The following is a 24,969-nucleotide window of genomic DNA, read 5'->3' as shown; positions in this document are numbered from 1 at the left end:
TAAAAGTGCAATTGTGGTGCAATAAAACTGAGGTATGCTGATGTATATCAATAATAAGAACAGCCATTTCAAGTCAAACTTTGTACAGCTATTTGCATTTAATTACAAATTGACAAAGAAGCATTTTCATATCAACAGGTACATACAGTAATCCGGTGATGGGAAATGGTCTCTCTCCTGGTAGCAATACCATTTACAGATCTTAGTTTTCTTACTACTGTACAGTTTATCCACAAGAATCCTAAAGGGATATTACAGCAATGTAACCGGCTCTCATAAAAAACTGTTTGATTATTCCCTGCATGTCTTTGTGCTATGTTACTATGCAGCCTCCCTTGTCTCCCTTGTAGGGGTTCTTGTCATCTGAAACACCCTTAATCAGCGGATCATTTGGTACCAGTGCCTCAACAAAGGAAACAGTCTCTGCGCAGTTTGCAGCCACCTGTTGTTGAGAGGAAAGATGGAAACAAATGTAAGCTTAACATAGCAAAAAAACAAACATTTTTTAACAGACATAAAGATCGAAATTTAAACTTAACAAATGAATTAAGCATTTATCTCCCATGATTGTTTTCCACATTGTTCTAATACAAATAGACTTTCGGAGGATAAAATTAAAGATAATATTGGACAGATTGTTTATAATTGTTGGAAAGAAGAGATGAAATTCTTGTTTAAAAAGAAAAAAAAGTAAATGTACTTACTGGTGTCCTAGCTGTGTTAACTTCCTTCTTCAACTGTTCCAGTTCCATTTTCAAGATGTCCTTATCTGACATATCCCGAGCCATCTTGACTGTAAGAGGAAATCAAGACCAAAACATTAAGATTTCACAACAAATGCCGACAAGTGAGTGTACTCTTGTGAGTGCTAGAACCTGTAGTTTCTTTAGGTTATTCTTTTTAAATATTTCGAAAAACTCTCCTTTGACAAAATTAAAGTAAATCCAGGCAAGAAAAATATCTTAATCATCACTCTTTACCTGTTGAATGGTGGGATCCCCTAAAATCTGAGAAATGTGTTAGCTCCTAAGAGCTCATCGACTGTATTGCCTTCCTGTAGTCTGGTCACTTCTTCACACTGACTGATCTGTGCTGTCCCACTGCTCTTCATCCCAGCTGATGAGGTCGACACAGGATTGGACCTGATGTCACCAATCCCCCGTGATGAGATTAAACAATAAGGAGCCGTAACCCCTGAACAGGAAGGAGGAAGGTAAGAGATCCTTACAGATCGGCAGATGAGGTGGAGAAAGTGAGACACCGAAATAGGAAATGATAAACATCCTTACCAACCGCAAACTGTGGTACACAAACACCAAAATACATACAATATATGCGTAGTCACTGGCTTCTCAACTACTTTTTACATTAAATCAACTTTATTATCCCACAGGGAAATTAGTTTGGTCCAGTGCTCCAAACACCATAAAGTCCACATGTAAAACAAACACAATAAGACCACAGCATAATCATAATAAAACACATTTGATTGCATTGAGACAGAATAAACAAAGTCAAATCAAAACAAGGTTGATCCACAACAGTAAATTTCCAATTCCGGCTTGAAGAAAAAACATGTTCTTGTATCTACTTTTACTTTGTAGAAGTCTCTTTCCCTGGGTCAGCTTGCTGCCACGACTGAATTTGGAGTGAAGGGGCTGAGTTCTATCCTGTAAAATGTCCAGTTTTGGGAGAATGAGTTTGGTGTACAGGCTAGTGGCTATTTCTTAGCCATTGCCTATGATTTTCCCTGCTGTTCTTATTTGTGCATGTTACCAAGCACACAGATAAGACCAAACGTCAGAACACTCTGAAGTACTGACGTACCAAACATTTGTAAAAAGCTGACAGTTTACATTAAAATGGTTGAGTTTGCGTAAGAATACATTCTCTGCTGCAAGCTGTGGATTTTTGAAGTCCCTGAAGTTAAGATTATTGTCTATTTCAATTCCGAGATATTTGTATGTTGTGACCATTTCCACAGTTTCACTGTTGTTTTTTTGGAGCAGGCAGGGCAGTTTTGTTCCTTCTAAATTCAATTACCATCTCTTCTGTTTTCTTTCAATTTAAATCCAGGTAATTGTCTGTGCACCACTGTGCAAAAGCTGTCGTCTCTTCCTTAACTTGTTACTTTATATCAGTGGCTAACTCACATTTAACTTAGCTATAACAGTGGTAAGAGTTGTTGTTTATACATCATGAGCATGGGCCCTTGTGCCAAAAGGAAGGAGGCCAAGTCTTCAACACTGATTTGATTATACTTTATTCCTGCAGTCTTTCCAATCAGTTGCTCTAAGTCTTGCAACGTCATTCTAATAAAAAATCTGCACACGTAGAAGAATATAGAAAAAGAATATATAAGACTGACACTGATGTTTTTGTGCATAAATAGATAGGTTTTTGCTCAAGGTGTCTTTACAAACACTGATTTGTTCCTGTTTACAACCAGGGCTTTGAAAACAACAACTGCATAGCTACATATATGCTTTCTTAGTAATATTGTATTATATATGTATGCTTTTAACACTGAGCATTTCTTGTGATTGTTTGTGGGCAGTTTGGTGGTCCTGAGTTTAAATCTGCTGGCATTTTTGGTCCTTTAAAGTACCCCTAGATGGGAGTAGAATGGGAGTGTGAGGGGTTGTTTATTTTATACTGTATATGTAGCACACCTAACCCCACCTCTCACCCAATGTAACCAGGGATAGGCTCCAGCATTGGATACGCAGGGATGGATGGATGGCAGCATCAAAAATGCTTGTTGATATGTTTCTTATGCTAGAGGTTTTATGAAAGTGTTCTTTCCCTGTAAAATTAGTCCCACTACTCACCTCCAACTGACATTTTATCTGAGTAGTGACAAGCTACTGATCCTTAACTAAACCGTTAGCTGGTCTCACACTAAGCCATTTTCAGGATCTGGGTTAGTCTTATCTACTAAAGATTAACCTGGGACACGTCACTGTGGATCAACAGCAGCGTGGAGACGCTGGAAATGTCACTTACAGAACAGGCACCTCCCCATTTTTCTGTCCTATTTTAGTTACATACTTTGATTCACTTTCATTGTCAAACTGACTGTAAGCGAGATGTCTCATTGACTATGGGGACATTTTTCAATGTTTCTTAAGAGATTTTGAGGTCTGAGATTATAACATTATTAGTGCTTTTCTCAAGCAGAAATGCTAAACATTCTCTGTGTCCACCCCTAGATGGATATGTTAGTTCTAAATAATTATCTTAGCATTATATTATTGTAAATATCTTTGGGTTTTGGACTGTTGGTTGAACAAAATACGTAACGTGAAGATGTCTCCATAGCTGCCATTGTAACATTGTAATAACCTTGGTATTGTTTCAGGAAATTTGTGATTTTTAATGACTTCTATGTTTTCTTATTTTGTGCATATTTCTATTAACATTAATATTAGGTAACTTTGTAGCATCAGTCCAGGGACATCAGACTAAAAATCTTATGGCTAACTCTGGCATATTGACATATTTATTCATGTCTGCCCCTGTTAAATAAACAATACAACCAATACAATTAAAAATTAATAAACACTGAAATTAGGCCTACACAATGACAAACTTGCATTAATTCATTATAAACTAATAATCATTATTATTCATTAATATTTTTAATTATCATTGAGATTTTTTTTTATCTTTGACTGTTTTAGGGCAAAACATAAATTAAAACTATAAGATTTGTATTTCTCTACCAGAATTATTTCACTGGCATTATCGAAAAGACTTTTAAAAAGCATTGGAAATCATGAATTGTGATACAAATTTGCTGTAAATATTTAATAAGTTAAATAATGTAAGTAGTATTAATATTGAGGCCAGGGGACTACAGGTGAAAAATAGCCTTTTGGCTGATTCTGGCATTTTTAACCCATGTAGCCTATAATCATGAGTTTTATTAAATTGCACTGCCCCCTTCTTAAATAAATGTAATTTAATTAATAATTTAAGTGGCTATATGTAACTTTCAGTTGGTGTTGATTCTAGTGGCTGCTTTGGACAAAGGACCCAAGGACGCCTTACACAAGTGCAGGGGGACAAGGGAAAAGAAAATAGTAGGCCAACACAAAGTCACTGACGTACAACCACATCGCACATTGTAATGTTTTTTTATGAATGAAATAGACTTATAGCTGAGGGCCAATTCAGGAACGTTTCTGAATCATTTACAATCCCTTAATTGTCTCCATCTGTTGAAAGCCTGACCGAGATTGACTCGGTTTTTAATTTTTAATTGTTCTTCGTTTAAAGGAGTATTCCGGGAAAAATATGTGAGTACAGTCGATAGAAAAAAAACGAGCCGAATTGGTGCGGTCAACACCGTTGGGACCGATTCTGGTCGGGTTTTTTTCAATTGAAAGTAGGCTACTCGCATAGTTACACTCTAAATGATTTCCTTGTATATTTACAGTAAATTACAGGCAGCACAGTTGCCAGCAAGTTACTGTAAATCGATTTTACAGCAAACTACTGTAACTGTACTGTAATGCAATTTACAGTATATATAAACAATACTGTAAAAGTAAAAAACAGTATTTTACTGTATTTTTATGGTATTTTGTAATTTGATGGTATTGTACTATAATATGCAGTTTTATTAATATTGATATATATAATAATTTGTAATATATATTGTAATATATCATTATTACTATATTATTGATTATTACTATTATAAATAATATTATATAATAATCTCCAGCTACTAATATTGTACTACTAATAAGGTATACTTCAGAATAACAAATACAAATAAAAAAGGCAATCCAAACAATGTTCTTCATTTAAAAAATAATTTTATTTAAACATTTTTTTAATTTTCAACATTTTCCTGTCCTTGACAACATTCACATTTTTCCTGCAAGTTCAGCCCAGAGAGCTGCAGCAACTTTCAGTCAAATGTGATAGTGTTGATATCCTTCAACATCTTTCCACAAAGAGCAGCAGCAGGCAGCTGCAAATGTTTCCCTGCTGTCCAGCTCTCACGATGACAAGTCCCTCAATAGATCCACCTGAAAATAATAAAAAAAAACTGTTACCTACAGTATTTTAATCTGAAATCATACACATACTGTATATTATTACTATTTTGATGCACAAATGGAAGGAACTGACGGGATTCCATTATAAAGGGATTGTATTCTACTTACCATCATAATGAGGGTGGGGGTGTCTGTCTGGTCATCTGATGTGCCTCCATGTCTGCTTAGGCTGCAGTGATCTGCATCATGATAAAACAACATTAAGCAAAGAGTTGTTATAGTGTCCCAGGACAACATGAGTAGACTATAGTGATGAATGTGGATTCATTTTGGATGTCATTATTGGTTATTAGACGATAGGTACTGATGTTTGTTACCTGACAAATATACATTTTCTTTATAAGTTAGTTATTCTGCTACCATTAAATTCGGCGATCATGTTTGACTCTGTAAAACTTCGATTTAATAAAACAGTAGTAATAAAAATGTGTAAACTGCGACGTTAAGCAGACGAACATTAATGTTACCTGGGAAACATCATTAATCACTTTACATGGAGTTAAAGTTAAAACCAAATTATGTTAAATCATGATCGCCGAAAGAGTTAGTGAATGTTTATGAGTCGTCAGAAAACATAAATGATCTTTTAGATTAGGAGTAGTTGTTTACCGGTAAAGCTCGGCTCTGTTTAATTTAATGATAGATTAATGGACGTTTGCCTCAGACAGTGAACAAGTTGAAGGTTTTATTTGCCTCGTTGTCAGTCATTTCTGTAAATTAACTAATCAAACAGACTTTTCGTAATTCACTAAGTTATTCTGATAAAATCGGCATCATGTTTCACGAAGCAGAACTCTAATTTAATGAAATAATAAGTTGTAAAAGCTCCGTACGGACATGCTAACTGGCGTTGTTTCGGGACTTCAAACAATAACGTTAGCTAGCTAGCTTTATCATCTCACTTTAGTTTAAAGTTAGTTTACAGAGTAGCTCTTTAAGTTAAATACAAGCCGAAATGAAAAGCCTTTCTTTAGGAGTCATACAAAGTCATACGTTATAAAATAGGAGTATTAGCTAGCTAGCTATATGTGTAAAGGGGAACCCAGATCTTTTAAATTGAGCAATATGTTATCGGAGTCTGGAAAGTAATGGGCAGAACCCTGACTTACTAGATAGCTAGCTAGAGTAATGTTAACGTTACGTTAACTGTATTTAACGGTATTTTGTACAGAGAAAAAAAAACAATATGTTTAGAGGATAGCCACTTGCTATCCACACTAAAGTCACAAGTTTAGCTAGAAAATGACTGTGTGAGGATATCGCAACGTTAGGATGCCCAGTGCACCCCACACTATAAAAAAGAACAATGTTGTGGTAACGTTAGCTACACTTGAGCGTATAATCATGAAACATGATAAAAGTTAGCATGAAATACATAAAATAAACCAAACTTACCAACACTTTAAAACATCCCCGCTAGCAAGGCTTCTCCTTCAGTATCTGGGGCCAGTTGGTGTTCTGTCTGAGTAACTGACATCAGGAGTCGTTTTTTACAGCAATGCTGTATTATTGCCATGGCATCTTACAGCCAGGTTACAGCAAGCCTAAAATTCACTGTAAAATATTTCCGCTTCATCAAAATTACCTACAATGCAACATAAAATGAAGTATTTTACTGTAATGAGGAAATATGGTATTGTACTGTAGGTTTTTACAGTACTGTACTGCTAAATCTACAGCGATTTCTAAGAATGTATAGTTGGCCTCCTTTAATTTCCTGTGATGGCCCTGTCCTGGTATCAGTCATAACTACAACAGATAACTTCTAAAATAAAATAAAAATACAATTAGACCTATATACTAGGGCTGTCCTCGACTAAAGAAATTCTTAGTCGACGATTTTGTCGACTTATCGATTAGTTGATTTAATTGACAGAGCTGTGCGCTTTGAGAGGTGGTTAAGACTAGAAAAGCACAATATAAATGTAGTTAATTAACCATCTGTAAAACTGAGTTTCTCCACAATTAATACTGCAAAAGCACCATTTTAAATCTTGTGTTTACCATAAATGTGCTCAGAAGTTTCTTGGAAATAAGTAATTAAGCATGAATAAGCATAAAAAATGATTAATCAACTAAAGAAATCTTAGTCGACTAAGACCAAAACGACCGATTAGTCGACTAATCGACTAAGAGGTGGCAGCCCTACTATATACAGAAATCTCCTGCCACCCTGGCTGGATACACTAACACAGGCTTTTCCGGTGATACACCGCAATCTGTGACCCATCAGAATGTGTGACTGTAGCGCCATCATAAATCATTTTGTGACTTCGGGAAAAATCGGAGCTGGGCAGAGGCATTAATAAAACTATATAAAACTGACATTCTTTTCACTGTTAGTCTTGTTTGCTGTAACAGGTCATTTATGATAATCAGATGGAACAGTTTCAGAAACGTGTAAAATTTACATAGAGTCACTTTAATAAAGAAAATGTAAATAAATAAAAAATTGGACCACAAGCGTACACTTTTTACTAAACAAACAATAATCCACAGATTAATAAAATAAGAAATGAATCCTTACTTGTAGCCCTAATTCTCAACTGAATTAGTACATTAGTATGGAATAATTTTGATATGGTTGTTGTTTGACTACAAACAAAGACTGAAACATTGATGCTTGAGTATTACACACAATTTCTGTGGTCAAATCGTTGAGCCCTATTTTTGAGAATAGGGCCGTTTAACCTGTACTTAATACCTGCTAGAAAATGATAAGGATAAGTAGCAGCCAGAAACACATTTTCCTTCAATGACCTTAAGATTTCTGTGATGATCTACTTTCTCCTGTGGATGGTGGTGTCGAACCTTTTACCGTTTCCTCCTAGCAGTCTGCCCCGCCCACTTTGTTCTACCAGCCAATAGAAGTATGTCTTTGAGCTAGAACAGAAGCTCCTTTCAAAATAAGAGCTTCAGTGTTTAAATTAAAGCACTGTTACGCATGTAGAAAGACTCGTACTTTTATTTCGACGTGTGTGTGTTGACTATCTGGGTTGTCGTTGGCGGATAAGATTGTAGTAACAGGCAACAATGGCAGCTCCCAGTAGAAAGCAAACGTTAAGGTTTCTCAGCCAGTTAGGAGCGTTTATTTTGACCCGGTTCGGATTTTGGAACTGCTTCAGCATGTTGATGCTGTTTGCTGAACGAGCGGACTCAAAAAGGTAAAAAGAACTAACTAATAAGAGCACGGGGAAACCGCTAACGTTAATGTTAGCTAGCTAACGAGCTAACGCAATCATCGTCAAACTTGTACAAAAGCCTTTTATTATCAAGATAATTGCGGATGCAGTATATAGCTAGTTTGGCAGATATAATAACTGGACAATATGTGTGATATACGAACTTTTCGCATATTTGCTGTTGAAGGTGTAAAACAGTTGCAGCCATATGGAGTTGTTTAAATTAAAATTACAAGTTACATTTTGCCTGGTCTGTAATTTTCAGTCGGACCGGAGAGACAGGTTGTAATTTTTTTCTGGCAGTAATGGTTTTGATCTGTGTATACCCTGGGCGTGTATTGTATCAGGCTGTGGTGGGTTGGGCCACTCAGACCACCACAGCCCTCTGAATTGTCCTGTAATTCTACCAACTTTAAGGAAAATGTATACTCCCGTTGTTGCACCTGGCTGCCTCTTTTAGTTGGGTTATTTATCCTCCCTGTCTCAAATAGCTGCCCTTTTAAAGCAAGTTATCTTTAAATTGGTGTCGTGCTGAAAGTGCAAACTTAGAGTAATACATTTGGATTTATGTTGATTATTAACTGGGAATTTTACTTGTTTTGGCTGATGTGTAAGAAAAATCAAATCAAAAATCAAATCTGTCTAGTCCAGGTGTTGAGTACAGTGTATTTTTTTAATGAAATGTATGATGGTCCTATTTGAGAGACAAAAATACATATATCATAGTATTAAAAGTCCTGAATCCACTTTACAAGAGGGAGGTTTACACCTGTCAGCTTCTCTATCAACATGTGGATGGTGCTGAAAGCTGCAGGGTGTGCAAACAGGATGCGTACATGAGAGGCAGGTGTATCAAGGTGTTTGTAAATTCCATTCAGCAGGGTTGTGACAGCATCTTCCACTCCCCTTGTCTTTCTGTAAGCAAACTGTAATGTGTCTATGTGAGCTTGGGTTTGTATTTTGAGACAAATTTAAAATGATCTGCTCAAAGCACTTCATTGCAACAGAAGCACTGCCCCCTTCTTAAAGGACAATTCCGTTGCAAAATGAACCTAGGGTTTAATAACATATGTATACCTAGTCGACCGTTGTCTGGGACATGTTTTCATGCTAATCGAATGCGTCTCTAGCTTTTAACAAGCTGTTTAAAGCGTTGTTTTTTGTACACGCTGTGACTATACAAATCGCAACATGTAAATAGGAACATGTTGGCGTTATTTTGTCACTTTTGTCACAATTCGGAGCAGTAGGCTAGTTGGAACCAGTTACCTGCAGGATCTGTGCTGGGCTAAGCTAATGCTGGAGCCGTCAGACAGCGTTACAGCACGCACGGAGACGAGAAGGGTATGAATCGACTTGTCTAACTTTGGGGGTTACGGTGAATAAGCTAAATTCCCAATAAGTGGGTGTGATCCTTTAAATAAATGTAATTAATATTTTGGATTTATGTTTATTATTAATTGGGCATTTTACTTGAATTTTACATGAATATGTGATGCTTACAGCTTTATGAATGTGAATATTGGCTAGCCTTTCTACACGATTAAACACAGTGGCCTCCTTTAGGGATGTGGACACTTGACTTTAGTATATTGTTTTGGCTGATGTGGAAGAAAATCACACACATCTGTCTAGTCCAGGTGTTGAGTACAGTGTATGTTTTAATGAAATATGATAGTTTTATGTGAGATAGAAAAAAATACATCATAGTATTAATTGCGGTAAAAACGTTGTGTGGCCTGTTAGAATTCATCTTTAAAAAGTGATACATGAGAATATTGAAGAATTGTTCAGCAGTTTTATTGTTAATGCATTTCAAAGACTAAATGAGTAATTACAACGGTTAATGGATGAATCACCACCAAAGCTATCAATAGTTGGAGCCTCCTGTAAAACAAGTACAAGTTTATTGTCATTACTGCAGAAGCATTTAAATGCAATGGCCAATGCATGTAATGTGTTCTGACTACCTCTCTATGATACACAATACTCTATGCATACACATGTACAAATAAATCATGAAACAAACGATATACAATAGATAATTAGAAATAAAGCCATAGCTGTGTAAAGTTTGTCTTTTTTTTTTATTAATTGTCACCTTCAGGAAACCAGACATCCATGTACCGTACCTGTATGTGGACATGGGGGCTGCAGTGCTCTGTGCTAGCTTCATGTCATTCGGGGTGAAGAGGAGGTGGTTTGCAATGGCCGCTGCCATACAACTGGCCGTCAGCACGTATGCATCGTATGTTGGAGAACAAGTGTACTACGGGGACTGGCTTAAGGTGAGTTGGCTTCTGTGGTTTACTTTTTGTTTTTTTTAAGTTACCTTTGTGCTTCTGATAATCATATGCAGGTATTAATGTGTAGGTATACACTACCAGTCAAAAATTCGGTGTCACTTAGACATTTTCATTCCACTCCATTACAGACAGAATACCAGCTGAGATCAGTTGCATTGTTTGTTCAATCATGGAAGCAGTTTTCAGATGACATTATGTGCTTACATAATTGCAAAAGGGTTGTCGACTGTTGTAGAAAGAAGTGGCTGATCTTTAATGCAATATCTACATTGCCCATTATCAGCAACCATTCATCCAATGTTCCAAAGGCACATCCTGTTTACTAATCTGATATATCATTTTAAAAGGCTAACTGAGAAAACATTGGAGAACCCTTTTGCAATTATTTAAGCACATAATGTCATCTGAAAACCGATATTTCTAAGTGACCCCAAACTTTTGACCAGTAGTGTATACACCAGTTAAACTTGGACATGGACTCATTTTACACGATTGGAAGTGTAAAAATCATCATCATCACCAGACTCCCTGGAGCTTCCCTTTTGATTATTATCCCTGTTTTTTAATATCACTTAGACTTTAACTTTTGTTTGACTGATTTTAAATAGTTGTAAAGCTCAGTCCAAGGCTTAACTGATATCATGGAGGAATTATCCATTGTAATGTTTATACAAGTGGCATTTATTTGAGGTGATTTGACAATGAGTGTCAACATCACCACAAGGGCATTTTTTGGTCTTAAATCAGTCATCTCTTTTAATATGCTTTTAAAAAAGCACTTGTTTCACTTCTGTTTTTGTTTGCAATGAAGCAATATTTCTGATGCAGTCTTACGCACCACTGACCCCCTATGCTTAGTTCTGACTGTTCAGACAGCTTTTCACATAATCGGATATGTATCAGATTTAGAAGCACATATTAAAGTGGCCCAGATCAGTGTTGGGAAAAAAAGATCTGTGTCGTGTCACACGAGGGAAAAGAAATGGATCTATGCCACCACTAGAAGTCTGAAAGAAGATAGTTTTATCGGAGATTGACATGGTAGCAGAGACTAGTCCTAGGTTATTATCACAGCCTTGATGTTGTTTCTCTGCAGGTACGGATGTATTCCAGAGCGCTGGCTATTATTGGAGGCTTTATGGTTTTGGCCAGTGGCGCGGGGGAGGTGTACAGACAGAAACCTCGCAGCAGATCGCTGCAGTCTACTGGACAGGTTTTCCTGGGGGTCTACCTCATCTGCATGGTAAGAAATACTGTACTGTATCAGTTGTATGTATTTATTTATTATTATTATTTGTATGTGGACAGACTCCGTAACAAATTCTGACACTTACAAAAACGCGACCAACACAGTTGTCTGAACAAGAACGAAATACATTTTATTAAGTGACTAAAGCTCTTACCCAAATTGTCATCATGGGCATTGCATTAGGAGAACATGCCCGAGACATTAAGATGCAATGCTTAGAGCCAGATTTGGTCGTAACTAGATTAGACGATAAATCGATTTGACAAATTTTACAAGCAAAACCCAAAAAAATCTTCCGTTCCAGCTCATTTAAATTTCATTTTGCTGCTTTTTCTCTGTTTTGTATAATTATAAACTGAATATCGTTTGGTCAGACAAAACAAGACATTTAAAGACGTCCCATCAGGGTCTGAGATGCTGAAGCTCAGTTCTCCTCCTCTGATGTGATTAGATTACTAAAACTGGTAGATTATTTGTTAATAAATAATTAGTCAAAGACGTTTTCTTAAGCCTATTTAAAGGCTTATTAGTTGAGATTCACTGACTGAACAAAATTTTGTGTGAGTATCTTTCTTGCGATCACTTCATGAAAAGGCCTACTTGAGGTATATATGTACAAAGCAGATGAATCCACATTTATATGAGTGAGAATAAGACTTAAGGCACTTCTGCATATGTCAAATAAATCACACCCTTTAGCTGCAACACATCCTCCCAGAGTTAAAACACTGTGTACTGCAAACCGAAACCTGTTGTCAGCGTCCCATTAAATAACGCAGTACCACTTTCCCCCCACTAGGTGTACTCCCTCCAGCACAGCAAAGAGGACCAACAGGCCTATCTGAACCACATCGTGGGAGGAGAGATCACTTTGATGCTGCTGGAGGTGCTGTTTGGGTTGCTGGCTCTGGCCTTCCTGTCTGGCTACTACATCCGCCTGGCCGCACAGATCCTGGCCACCGTCCTGCCTCTGGTGATCCTGCTCATTGACGGCAACCTGGGCTACTGGCACCACACCCGCAAGGTGGAGTTCTGGAACCAGATGAAGCTGATAGGACATAACGTGGGTATCTTCGGCGCCGTGCTGATCCTGGCCACCGACGGTTGAACCTGTTTCGGGCGCTCACAGACAACTTTTACAGACCGAGGTGTCTGCGCGAGGATGAGATTGTCGGCCTTTGCGTCACAGTCGCCGTAGCTCGGTGACCTCTCAGGATTCAAACACTCTGAGCTGATTCTGTTGGATCTAAGCAGCGTTGACTGTCTTTGCCCACCGATTGGTATCTTTGCTTTTGCAAGAAAAGAACAAGCTCTTTTTTTTTTTGCAATTTAATAATTTATTCAGAGTCATTTTGTCTCTGTTATGCTCTGAAGTATGAGTATAGATGCTGTATCTACTGGGAAAATACCTTCTACTCAAAAATAGTCTTAAATGTTTAAAATGTTTTACAGTATATGGTTTAAATATTTGCGAAATAAAGGGAAACTTAAAATTGAACTTATGTTGTATTTTCTATGAAATGAGAGTGCTAAAGTACCTTTGGTAATGAACTGCTTTTCACTTGTGCATTCATGTGAATTTAATTAAAATGAATATGCACATCTTCTGTGTAAATGTGTTCACACTTCTATGAAGTAACTCAATTTAGTTATACTCCAAATTATTTTACATGTTTGAGTATTTTGATCATTTAAATTGAGTTATTGACTAAGCTTACAAACTGATTATACTGCAATACTATTTATTTTGATATCTATGACCACGTCGTCTTTCCATGAAATGAACAATGTAGCGCAGGCTGAATGCCTCATGGACTAAACACTCAGTTACCAGTTTATTAGGTACACCTAGTTAAAACTAATGCCGTCCTAATTCAACAGTCCTGCAATAAATACTACCTTAATGAAGGTTCTAATGTTTAGTTTGTGTTGAAAAGGTTTTTTTACATTTTGACTTGATTTTGACTTTTTTCCTCATAAGACTGACTTTTTTTATTTTTATTATTCCATATACTATACTATGGTTTTATGACTTTTTTTTGACAAACTATACTATGATTATTTTCAACAAACTTAACTGACTTTTTTTATATCTTTTTCCGACATACTATACTATGACTTTTTTTCAACATACTATACAGTGACTTTTTTTCCTTTTTTACAATGACCTTTTCATAACTTTTTTTTCGAACATACCCTGCTATGACTTTTTTCAAAATACTATACTATGACCTTTTCATTACTTTTTATGACATACTATACTGTGACTTTTTATGAATACTTTCCACATACTATGCTATGACTTTTTCAACTTACTATACTATGATTTCTTTTGACATATTATACTAGCCTTATGACTTTTTTTATGGTAAGGGGAGGTAAGTTTATTTATTTAGCACATTAAAGCAACAGACAATTCAAAGAGCTTTACATACAATATTAACAGTCTTTAAAGAGAACACACAAAAAAGCTAAAATAATGAACTTACACACTAATAGACATACAGCAGAACAAGAACAACAAGGCTCAACTGACTTTTTTTGCCTTTTTGGACATACTATAATATGACTTGTTTTCCTTTTTTCGACATATTATACTATGACTTTTCAACATACTATACAATGTCTTTTTCGACACACTATAGTTTGACTTTTTTCAGCAAACTATGACTTTTTGGACATACTATGATTTTTTTTACCTTTTTTCGACATACTATACTATGACGTTTTTCAACATACTATGCTATGACTTTTTTTGTCTTTTTCGACATACTATACAATGACTTTTTCGACATACTATATTTAAACTATGTTTTCAACATACTATACTTTGACCTTTTGATGATTTTTTTCAACATACTATACTGTGACTTTTTTGCCGTACTTTTAAAAACTCTTTTCGACATATACTATGACTTTTTCGACATACTATAGTTAAACTGTAACATACTATACTATGACTTTTCTGCCTTTTTTCGACCTTCTATGCTAAACCTTTATACAACATGCTATATTATTAATTTTTTTCTGACTTTTTTCGACACACTATAGTTTGACTTTTTTCGACAAACTGACTTTTTGGACATACTATACTATGATTTGTTTTACCTTTTTTCGACATACTATACTATGACTTTTTTCAACATACTATGCTATGACTTTTTTTGTCTTTTTCAACATACTATACTATGACTTTTTTTGTCTTTTTCGACATACTATACAATGACTTTTTCGACATACTTTAGTTAAACTATGTTTTCAACATACTATAGTTTGACCTTTTGATGATTTTTTTCAGCATACTATACTGTGACTTTTTTTCGACATATTATACTATGACTTTTTCGACATAGTATACTTTGAATTTTTTTGGACATACTATACTATGACTTTTTACTTACACACTAATAGACATACAGCAGAACAAGAACAACAAGGCTCAACTATGACTTTTTTCGACATGCTCTACTATGACATTTTTATGACTTTTTTTTTCAACTTGCTTTACTGTGACTTTTTTCGGCATATTATAATTTGACCTTTTTAGACACACTATACTATGATTTTTTTGACATACTATATATACTATGACTTTTTTTCAACATACTATACTATGACTTTTTTTAGACATACTATACTATGACTTTTTTTTGACATACTATACTATGCCTTATGACTTTTTTATGGTAAGGGGAGGTAAGTTTATTTATTTAGCACATTTCAGCAATAAGGCAATTCAAAGAGCTTTACATACAATATTAACAGTCTTTAAAGAGAATACACAAACAAGCTAAAATAATGAACTTACTAATAGACATACAGCAGAACAAGAACAACAAGGCTCAACTATGACTTTTTTCGACATGACATTTTTATGACTTTTTTCAACTTGCTTTACTGTGACTTTTTTCGGCATATTATAATTTGACTTTTTTCGACATACTATACTATGACTTTTTTGCCTTTTTTGACATATTATACTATGACTTTTTCGACATAGTATACTTAGAATTCTTTTGGACATACTATACATGACCTTTTTAGACACACTATACTATGATTTTTTTTGACATACTATATATACTATGACTTTTTTTCAACATACTATACTATGACTTTTTTGACAAACTATACTATGACTTTTTTTAGGACTTTTTTTCGACACACTATACTATGACTTTTTTAGACATACTATACTATGACTTTTTTTGACAAACTATACTATGACTTTTTTTGACAAACTATACTATGACTTTTTGACATACTATACCTTAAAGGTCCCATGGCATGAAAATTTCACTTTATGAGGTTTTTTAACATTAATATGAGTTCCCCCAGCCTGCCTATGGTCCCCCAGTGGCTAGAAATGGTGATAGGTGTAAACCGAGCCCTGGGTATCCTGCTCTGCCTTTGAGAAAATGAAAGCTCAGATGGGCTGATCTGGAATCTTCTCCTTATGAGGTCATAAGGAGCAAGGTTACCTCCCCTTTCTCTGCTTTGCCCACCCAGAGAATTTGGCCCACCCATGAGAAAGAGAGAGACATTATGGCTTTCAAACGAGAAAAGAGGCAGTTGGTCAAGGCCACACCCCCACCCTCCACCTTGCCCCTTCCACTCTCCTCCTCAATAGTTTCAGACACAGAAATGGCACATCCTAAAGAAAGCTCATCGTGGGACTGGCTCTAGTAGTTGTAATTCACCAAAGCTGAATTTCGGGAAAGAGACTTCAGATACAGTATTAGAGGACCACTAAGGTCTATATAAAAGCATCCAAAAAGCACCATGTCATGGGACCTTTCGACATACTATAGTTAAACTATGTTTTCAACATACTATACTTTGACGACTTTTTTTCAACATACTATACTATGACATTTTTGACAAACTATACTATGATTTTTTTGACATACTATATATACTATGACTTTTTTTCAACATACTATACTATGACTTTTTTTAGGAGTTTTTTTCGACACACTATACTATGACTTTTTTAGACATACTATACTATGACTTTTTTTTGACATACTATACTATGCCTTATGACTTTTTTATGGTAAGGGGAGGTAAGTTTATTTATTTAGCACATTTCAGCAATAATGCAATTCAAAGAGCTTTACATACAATATTAACAGTCTTTAAAGAGAATACACAAACAAGCTAAAATAATGAACTTACTAATAGACATACAGCAGAACAAGAACAACAAGGCTCAACTATGACTTTTTTCGACATGACATTTTTATGACTTTTTTCAACTTGCTTTACTGTGACTTTTTTCGGCATATTATAATTTGACTTTTTTCGACATACTATACTATGACTTTTTTGCCTTTTTTGACATATTATACTATGACTTTTTCGACATAGTATACTTAGAATTCTTTTGGACATACTATACATGACCTTTTTAGACACACTATACTATGATTTTTTTTGACATACTATATATACTATGACTTTTTTTCAACATACTATACTATGACTTTTTTGACAAACTATACTATGACTTTTTTTAGGACTTTTTTTCGACACACTATACTATGACTTTTTTAGACATACTATACTATGACTTTTTTTGACAAACTATACTATGACTTTTTTTGACAAACTATACTATGACTTTTTTACATACTATACCTTAAAGGTCCCATGGCATGAAAATTTCACTTTATGAGGTTTTTTAACATTAATATGAGTTCCCCCAGCCTGCCTATGGTCCCCCAGTGGCTAGAAATGGTGATAGGTGTAAACCAAGCCCTGGGTATCCTGCTCTGCCTTTGAGAAAATGAAAGCTCAGATGGGCTGATCTGGAATCTTCTCCTTATGAGGTCATAAGGAGCAAGGTTACCTCCCCTTTCTCTGCTTTGCCCACCCAGAGAATTTGGCCCACCCATGAGAAAGAGAGAGACATTATGGCTTTCAAACGAGAAAAGAGGCAGTTGGTCAAGGCCACACCCCCACCCTCCACCTTGCCCCTTCCACTCTCCTCCTTAATAGTTTCAGACACAGAAATGGCACATACTAAAGAAAGCTCATCGTGGGACTGGCTCTAGTAGTTGTAATTCACCAAAGCTGAATTTCGGGAAAGAGACTTCAGATACAGTATTAGAGGACCACTAAGGTCTATATAAAAGCATCCAAAAAGCACCATGTCATGGGACCTTTCGACATACTATAGTTAAACTATGTTTTCAACATACTATACTTTGACGACTTTTTTTCAACATACTATACTATGACATTTTTGACAAACTATACTATGACTTTTTGACATACTATACCTTAAGACTTTTTATGATAAGGGGATGTAAGTTTATTTATTTAGCACATTTCAGCAACAAGGCTATTCAAAGAGCTTTACATACAATATTAACAGTCAGTCTTTAAAGAGAATACACAAACAAGCTAAAATAATGAACTTACTAATAGACATACAGCAGAACAAGAACAACAAGGCTCAACTATGACTTTTTTCAACATGCTCTACTATGACATTTTTATGACTTTTTCCTACTTGCTTTACTGTGACTTTTTTGACTTTTTCGACATACTATATTACTTTTTTGCCTTTTTTTGACATATACTATGACTTTTTCAACATACTATAGTTAAACTATGTTTTTAACATACTATACTATGACTTTTTATTTTTAACCTTTTTTCGACATACTATACTATGATTTTTTGCCTTTTTCCACATACAATGCTATGACGTTTTGACATACTATACAATGCCTTTTTTGACATACTATACAATGACTTTTTCGACATACTATATTTAAACTATGTTTTCAACATACTATACTTTGACCTTTTGATGATTTTTTTTAACATACTATACTTTGACTTTCGCCTTTTTTCGACATACTATACTATTACTTTTTTTGTCTTTTTGACATACTATGCAATGACTTTTTCGACATACTTTAGTTAAACTATGTTTTCAACATACTATACTTTGACCTTTTGATGATTTTTTTCAACATTATTTTTTATTATTTTTTTAATAAACTGTACTATTATTTTTTACGACATATTATACTATGACTTTTTCGACATAGTATACTTTGGATTTTTTTAGACATACTATACTATGACTTTTTCACATACTATAGTTAAACTGTTTTCAACATACTATACTTTGACGACTTTTTTTCAACATACTATACTATGACATTTTTGACAAACTATACTATGACTTTTTGACATACTATACCTTAAGACTTTTTATGGTAAGGGGATGTAAGTTTATTTATTTAGCACATTTCAGCAACAAGGCAATTCAAAGAGCTTTACATACAATATTAACAGTCTTTAAAGAGAATACACAAACAAGCTAAAATAATGAACTTACTAATAGACATACAGCAGAACAAGAACAACAAGGCTCAACTATGACTTTTTTCGACATGCTCTACAATGACTTTTTCGACATACTATAGTTAAACTATGTTTTCAACATACTATACTCTGACCTTTTGATGATTTTTTTCAACATACTATACTGTGCCTTTTCTTCTTTTTTGGACATACTATACTATGACTTTTTTAGACACACTATACTATGACTTTTTGACATCCTATACTATGCCTTATGACTTTTTTATAAGGGCAGGTAAGTTTAGAGCTTTACATACAATATTAACGGTCTTTAAAGAGAATACACAAAAAAGCTAAAATAATGAACTTACACACTAATAGACATACAGCAGAACAAGAACAACAAGGCTCAACTATGACTTTTTTTGCCTTTTTGGACATACTATAATATGACTTGTTTTCCTTTTTTCGACATATTATACTATGACTTTTCAACATACTATACAATGTCTTTTTCGACACACTATAGTTTGACTTTTTTCAGCAAACTATGACTTTTTGGACATACTATGATTTTTTTTACCTTTTTTCGACATACTATACTATGACGTTTTTCAACATACTATGCTATGACTTTTTTTGTCTTTTTCGACATACTATACAATGACTTTTTCGACATACTATATTTAAACTATGTTTTCAACATACTATACTTTGACCTTTTGATGATTTTTTTCAACATACTATACTGTGACTTTTTTGCCTTTTTTTCGACATATACTATGACTTTTTCGACATAGTATACTTTGAATTGTTTTGGACATACTATACTATGACTTTTTTTTTTCGACACACTAAACTATGACTTTTTGACAAACTAAAATATGACTTTTTTAGACATACTATACTATGACTTTTTGACATATACTAGCCTTAAGACCTTTTTATGATAAGAAGAGGTAAGTTTATTTATTTAGCACATTTCAGCAACAAGGCAATTCAAAGAGCTTTACATGCAATATTAACAGTCTTTAAAGAGAATACACAAACAAGCTAAAATAATGAACTTACTAATAGACATACAGCAGAACAAGAACAACAAGGCTCAACTATGACTTTTTTTCGACATGCTCTACTGTGACATTTTTATGACTTTTTCCTACTTGCTTTACTGTGACTTTTTTCGACATACCATACTATGACTTTTTTTTGCCTTTTTCAACATACTATAATATGACTTGTTTTTCCTTATTTCGACATTTTATACTATGACTTTTCGACATACTATAGTTAAACTATGTTTTCAACATACTATACTATGACATTTTTGCCTTTTTTGGACATACTATACTATGACTTTTTCGACAAACAATACTATGACTTTTTTCAGGACATTTTTCGACACACTATACCATGACTTTTTGACATACTATACCATGACTTTTTGACATACTATACTATGACTTTTTGACATACTATACTATGCCTTTTTTATGATAAGAGGAGGCAAGTTTATTTATTTAGCACATTTCAGCAACAAGGCAATTCAAAGAGCTTTACATAGAATATTAACAGTCTTTAAAGAGAATACACAAAAAAACAAGCTAAAATAATGAACTTACACACTAATAGACATACAGCAGAACAAGAACAACAAGGCTCAAAAGTCAAGTACATTTTTTTTTTTTAAATATATCCTTATCACAAATTTGCCTCAGTGGGCTTCACAATGTGTACAGGAAACCACATCCTCTATCGTTACATCCTCTATTCGGTTATGGAACAACTGCCATGCTTTGATCTTGTCTTTCATCCTTCTCTCTGCATTAAGCTGCTAAAGCTTGTTTTAGAGAGGGTGAGATGGGTCATCCAAGATGGCTTTGATTTTGTCTCTTGTAGTCCTCTGCCTCCACACTGTCCAGTTCCAACCTGATCACCTAGCCGGCCTTCCTTAACAGCTTGTTGAGACTGCTGAGCTCTAAGCCTTAATGCCACCACTCAAGCCAACCACCATGAAAACAGCACTGGCTACTACAGAATGACTGAAGTTTTCTTTTTCTCTTGTTATGCCTCTGGGACATGAAATGGGCTGAAAATTATGTAATTTCCTTAGCAGTACTTCCTTCTCTAAATACCCTTAAAGGTTTTTTACGAACTGCCTGATGAAAACATGTTGCGGTTTTATATAATCCTTGATTAAAGTGGAATGTGTTATGGACATAGCTGGTATGGCCTGTATGCCATTTTTGTTGTATTGCTTTCATGTATTCTAAAATGTGAAATTGGTAGGACTGCTTATGGTGCCATATTGACCAGGCTCTTGTATCTCAATGGGACCTTCCTGGCTAAATAAAAGATACATAAATAAAAATCTACTGTCATGAAAAAGTTATAGTATATTGTGTTGAAAAAAAGTCATAGAAAATTCATAGTATAATATTTCGAAATAAGTCATAGTATGTCGAAAAATGCCAAAGAGAAATCATAGTATATTATGTCAAAAAAGTCATAGTATAGTAAGTCGAAAGAGGCAAAAAAAAGTAAATGTAAAACATGTTGTCAAAAGTCATAGTTGAGCCTTGTTCTTCTTTTTCTGCTGCATGTCTATTAGTGTGTAAGTTCAGTTTTTATGTTTATTCTCTTTAAAGCTCTTTGAATTGTCTGTTGCTAAAATGTGCTAAATAACCTCCCCTTACCATAAGAAAGTCATAAGGCTAGTTGAAAAAAAGTCATTAAAAAGTCATTGTATATTGTGTTGAAAAAAGTCATAGTATAGTATGTCGTAAAAGATGTATAGTACGGGGCGACCTCTAGCTCTCCCAGTAGAGTGTGCAACCCATGTAGGCTGAGTCCTTTGCAGCGGCCTTTAAAAAGTCATACTGTATATAGTATGTAAAAAAAAAGTCATTAAAGGTCATATATAGTATGTCGAAAAAAGACATAGAAAAGTCATAGTATAGTATGTTGAAAAAGTAATAAAGTAAAAAAGTCATAGTATAGTATGTCATAAAAAGTTATGACTGCATATGCTGCTGTCTTGACCAAGATCAAGTTGTGTCTAAATGGGACCTTATTGGCTAAATAAAAGATAAATAAATAAAAAGCCTGTTTTACCCTGTCTAATGGATATATACACCAGGTGTTTCAAGAAAACGGCTAGGAGAATCATTAAAGATCCAAACCACTCAGGTAACAGCATTTTCTCCCTGCTGAGGTCGGGAAGAAGGTACCGGATACACCAGGCCAGCACTGAGAGGCTCAGGGGGAGATTGGTTATCTTTCTGACTCTGTATCACTTACAGTTTGTTTGTTCGTCTTCCAGTTGTGCTCCCCTTTGACCAGGGTACCAATCACGGCCAGCACCACAGTGATGGTGATGACCAGCACAGATGCTGTCTCAGTGATACACAGCTGGCTGTCCAGTGATTCCAGGAAGCTCCCGGCTTGCTGAGCAGGAGCGTGGCAGATGATGTCCTTGTAGTCGTCCACATGCAGATGCTGAACACGTCGGATCTTGCCAAAGACGCGCTGCAGCTCGCAGTCACAGGTCCAGTGGTTGGAGGATAGTTGAAGGTGGGTGGTGGTCTGGAGCTTCAGGACGGTCTTGAACCTGATGTGCTCCAGCCGGTTTCCCTTGAGACCCAGCAGAGTCAGACTCCGCAAAGGAGCCAGAGCCTCATTCTCGATCAGTGAGATGTTGTTGTGGCTGAGCAGCAGCACCTCCAGGCGTCGCTGCCTGCTCAGCAGGCCATCTTTAAGCACATTCAGCCTGTTTGCTTCCAGGTTGAGGAGGCTCAGTCGATACAGGCTGCTGAAAGCCCTGACATCAATCGCCCGGATGTGGTTGTAACCGAGGTCCAGTTTCCTCAGGTTTTCAAAATCACCCAGCGAGGTAGAGTCCAGGTGCTGCAGCAGGTTGTGGTCCAGCCGGAGCTCCTGGAGGGAGGGCAGACTCTGAGAGAAGCCCTGAGGGAGCCAACGCAGACGGTTAAAACTCAAGTCCAGCCTCTCCAGAAACCGCAGTGACGACAGAGCCTATAAGGCATAAATAGGCCAGAAATCAGGCAACAACAGTGGTGGAATGTAAATACAGTAGGTACATTATTCTAGTACAATTTTGAGTTATTTACTATTCTATGCTACTTTATAACAATTTCAGAGGCAAATATTGTCCTTTTTACTCCACTAGAGGAGTAACAATAAATCAATTAATCCATAATGACAATAATCATTAGTTGCAGGTCACAGCTTTAGCTACATTTTGCACATTAAGATTTTACATACAAAGATCGACTGAATTACAAGTTGAAAATAAAATGGTGCATTTCTATAAACTAAGTAGGCTATTGTAAGTACATATAGTTCCACTTCTACAAGCTGCACCAGTATTAATTAAATCATGAAATATATAGTATTGTAACACTTACACGGGCCATGTTTTTCCTGCATCCGGTACTTTTTACTTAAATATTTTAGGTAAATTCAGCTCATAATACTTTTGACTTTAATACGGTTCAGAATGCAGGATTTATTTCTTGCGGTATTACTACTTTTACTTAATAGTTCTGAATATTGGTTCCACCACTGGTCTAAAACAATACAGTTAAATGCACAGTATTTTGGTACCTGTGGCTGCAGAGTTTGGATGCTGTTGTTGGACATTAGGAGGATCTTCAGTGACCACAACCCCACAAAGGATCTGGTGCGTACCTCAGTCAGCTTGTTTCCACTCAAATCCAACAGCCAGGTGCCGTGGGGGACACTGGGAGGGACCCGGACCAGATCACGAGACCGGCAGTCCACCAGGTCAGAGGACTCGTAGCATAGGCAGAGGCTGGGACACAGCTGGAAGCCCAACACCGTGTTTAGAAGAGGCAGCAGAGACAGCACACAGAGCATTGTGCAGCCACAGACAGGCATCTTTGGTTTAGATCAGTTTGATACCTTCTTTCTGCCAAAAGAACCTGATATTGATGTAATTTCACTAAATTCTCTATGAGCAGATATGGAATATTCCTGATTAGAGAGGGATTATGGGCTTAAACAGATAATCACAAAACATAAACCGTATCTGGGGAGCAAACCTGGTCTCTTTTGGACCCTTTCCTAAAATAAGGATATACATCTGCTGCTCTATTTGGATACATTAATCTGATTTTTGTAATGGAGGGCTTTGTATTTCTGCATCACATTACATACAGAAAGGAGTTCTCATAATTAAATTGAGTTGGTGAGAGAATCCATCAATAGTACAGGCTTCAAACAAGATGTATTATCTTGCAGCACTGTGGATCATTGGGCAAAACAATTATCACCGTTTTGATATAATTCTAATAACCTATAAATTGTTGAGTAACTTTCGTAGCAAAACTCACTGGAAACAGCTTCTCAAATGTGAATATTTGCATGTTTTCTTTGACCTCTATGAAAATATACTAAATATTTTGGGGTTTGTACAGTCTGTCAGACAAAACAAGGCATTGTTAAAGTCTAAACCAATTAGTCAAAATCTAAAGAGATTAATCGATACCAATAATACTTGCAGACCTACTATAATCAAGAGTTATCAGTGAACCATCACCAAACCACACCAGCCTACCTAAAATCTAGCTGTATTTCCACCCAAAAGCTGCTTTTAGGAAGTATTGTGCACAGAAATCCAGCCGCAACAGCAAGTTTTCAGTTAACTTTGTAAACTACACATCAATAAAGTTCATGCTGCAAATTTACTCTCAATTGCTCTGTGTCCCCAAGAGGACAGCAGTAAATGTCATCAAGTAGCTTTAGAGAAAACAAAGGCTTAAGACATTTCAATAATTAATTTGAAACAGCAATGA

General features: G+C 35.6%; 3 protein-coding genes and 1 long non-coding RNA gene across 5 annotated transcripts; 1 reads left to right on the top strand and 3 right to left on the bottom strand.

Moving 5' to 3' along the window:
* Positions 1 to 304: 304 nt before the first annotated feature.
* Positions 305 to 1,067, bottom strand: gngt2b (guanine nucleotide binding protein (G protein), gamma transducing activity polypeptide 2b). The gene is made up of 3 exons (XM_028567375.1): positions 981 to 1,067; positions 705 to 793; positions 305 to 442 (listed from the first exon to the last, which is right to left on the bottom strand). Exons 2-3 carry the CDS (start codon positions 786 to 788, stop codon positions 314 to 316), a joined length of 213 nt encoding a protein of 70 aa, XP_028423176.1. The 5' UTR covers positions 789 to 793; positions 981 to 1,067; the 3' UTR covers positions 305 to 313.
* Positions 351 to 13,307, top strand: tmem101 (transmembrane protein 101). 2 transcript variants are annotated; one of them, XM_028567374.1, is made up of 6 exons: positions 351 to 472; positions 747 to 847; positions 1,117 to 1,213; positions 10,362 to 10,542; positions 11,657 to 11,803; positions 12,609 to 13,307. In XM_028567374.1, exons 4-6 carry the CDS (start codon positions 10,399 to 10,401, stop codon positions 12,915 to 12,917), a joined length of 600 nt encoding a protein of 199 aa, XP_028423175.1. In that variant the 5' UTR covers positions 351 to 472; positions 747 to 847; positions 1,117 to 1,213; positions 10,362 to 10,398; the 3' UTR covers positions 12,918 to 13,307. The 2 variants fall into 2 exon arrangements, with proteins under 2 accessions (XP_028423175.1, XP_028423174.1); XM_028567373.1 differs by lacking the exons at positions 351 to 472; positions 747 to 847; positions 1,117 to 1,213 and adding an exon at positions 8,026 to 8,236.
* LOC114547875 (uncharacterized) lies at positions 4,858 to 6,609 on the bottom strand. The gene is made up of 3 exons (XR_003691288.1): positions 6,468 to 6,609; positions 5,181 to 5,251; positions 4,858 to 5,042 (listed from the first exon to the last, which is right to left on the bottom strand). It is a non-coding gene; the product is annotated as an uncharacterized LOC114547875 (long non-coding RNA).
* Positions 13,308 to 22,405: 9,098 nt separating the features above from the next.
* On the bottom strand, positions 22,406 to 24,052 carry LOC114548552 (slit homolog 3 protein). Its single transcript, XM_028568535.1, has 2 exons — positions 23,759 to 24,052; positions 22,406 to 23,167 (listed from the first exon to the last, which is right to left on the bottom strand). The coding sequence occupies exons 1-2, from the start codon at positions 24,050 to 24,052 to the stop codon at positions 22,406 to 22,408; spliced, it is 1,056 nt and encodes a 351-aa protein (XP_028424336.1).
* Between the last annotated feature and the right edge of the window lie 917 nt (positions 24,053 to 24,969).

The sequence above is a fragment of the Perca flavescens genome, chromosome 21 (genome assembly GCF_004354835.1).
Source record: "Perca flavescens isolate YP-PL-M2 chromosome 21, PFLA_1.0, whole genome shotgun sequence".
Taxonomy (NCBI): domain Eukaryota; kingdom Metazoa; phylum Chordata; class Actinopteri; order Perciformes; family Percidae; genus Perca; species Perca flavescens.
This window is presented reverse-complemented; position numbering and strand designations above follow the sequence as displayed.

What these genes read in the sequence shown, in the direction of transcription:
- gngt2b (XM_028567375.1), bottom strand. Translation starts at nt 788, where the DNA reads ATGGCTCGGGATATGTCAGATAAGGACATCTTGAAAATGGAACTGGAA. An exon ending in TTAACACAGCTAGGACACCA is followed by an intron (nt 443 to 704) that starts GTAAGTACATTT and finishes TCTCAACAACAG; the next exon opens with GTGGCTGCAAACTGCGCAGA.
- tmem101 (XM_028567373.1), top strand. Translation starts at nt 8,106, where the DNA reads ATGGCAGCTCCCAGTAGAAAGCAAACGTTAAGGTTTCTCAGCCAGTTA. An exon ending in GAACGAGCGGACTCAAAAAG is followed by an intron (nt 8,237 to 10,361) that starts GTAAAAAGAACT and finishes TGTCACCTTCAG; the next exon opens with GAAACCAGACATCCATGTAC. An exon ending in GGGTCTACCTCATCTGCATG is followed by an intron (nt 11,804 to 12,608) that starts GTAAGAAATACT and finishes TCCCCCCACTAG; the next exon opens with GTGTACTCCCTCCAGCACAG.
- LOC114548552 (XM_028568535.1), bottom strand. Translation starts at nt 24,052, where the DNA reads ATGCCTGTCTGTGGCTGCACAATGCTCTGTGTGCTGTCTCTGCTGCCT. An exon ending in TCCAAACTCTGCAGCCACAG is followed by an intron (nt 23,168 to 23,758) that starts GTACCAAAATAC and finishes TATGCCTTATAG; the next exon opens with GCTCTGTCGTCACTGCGGTT.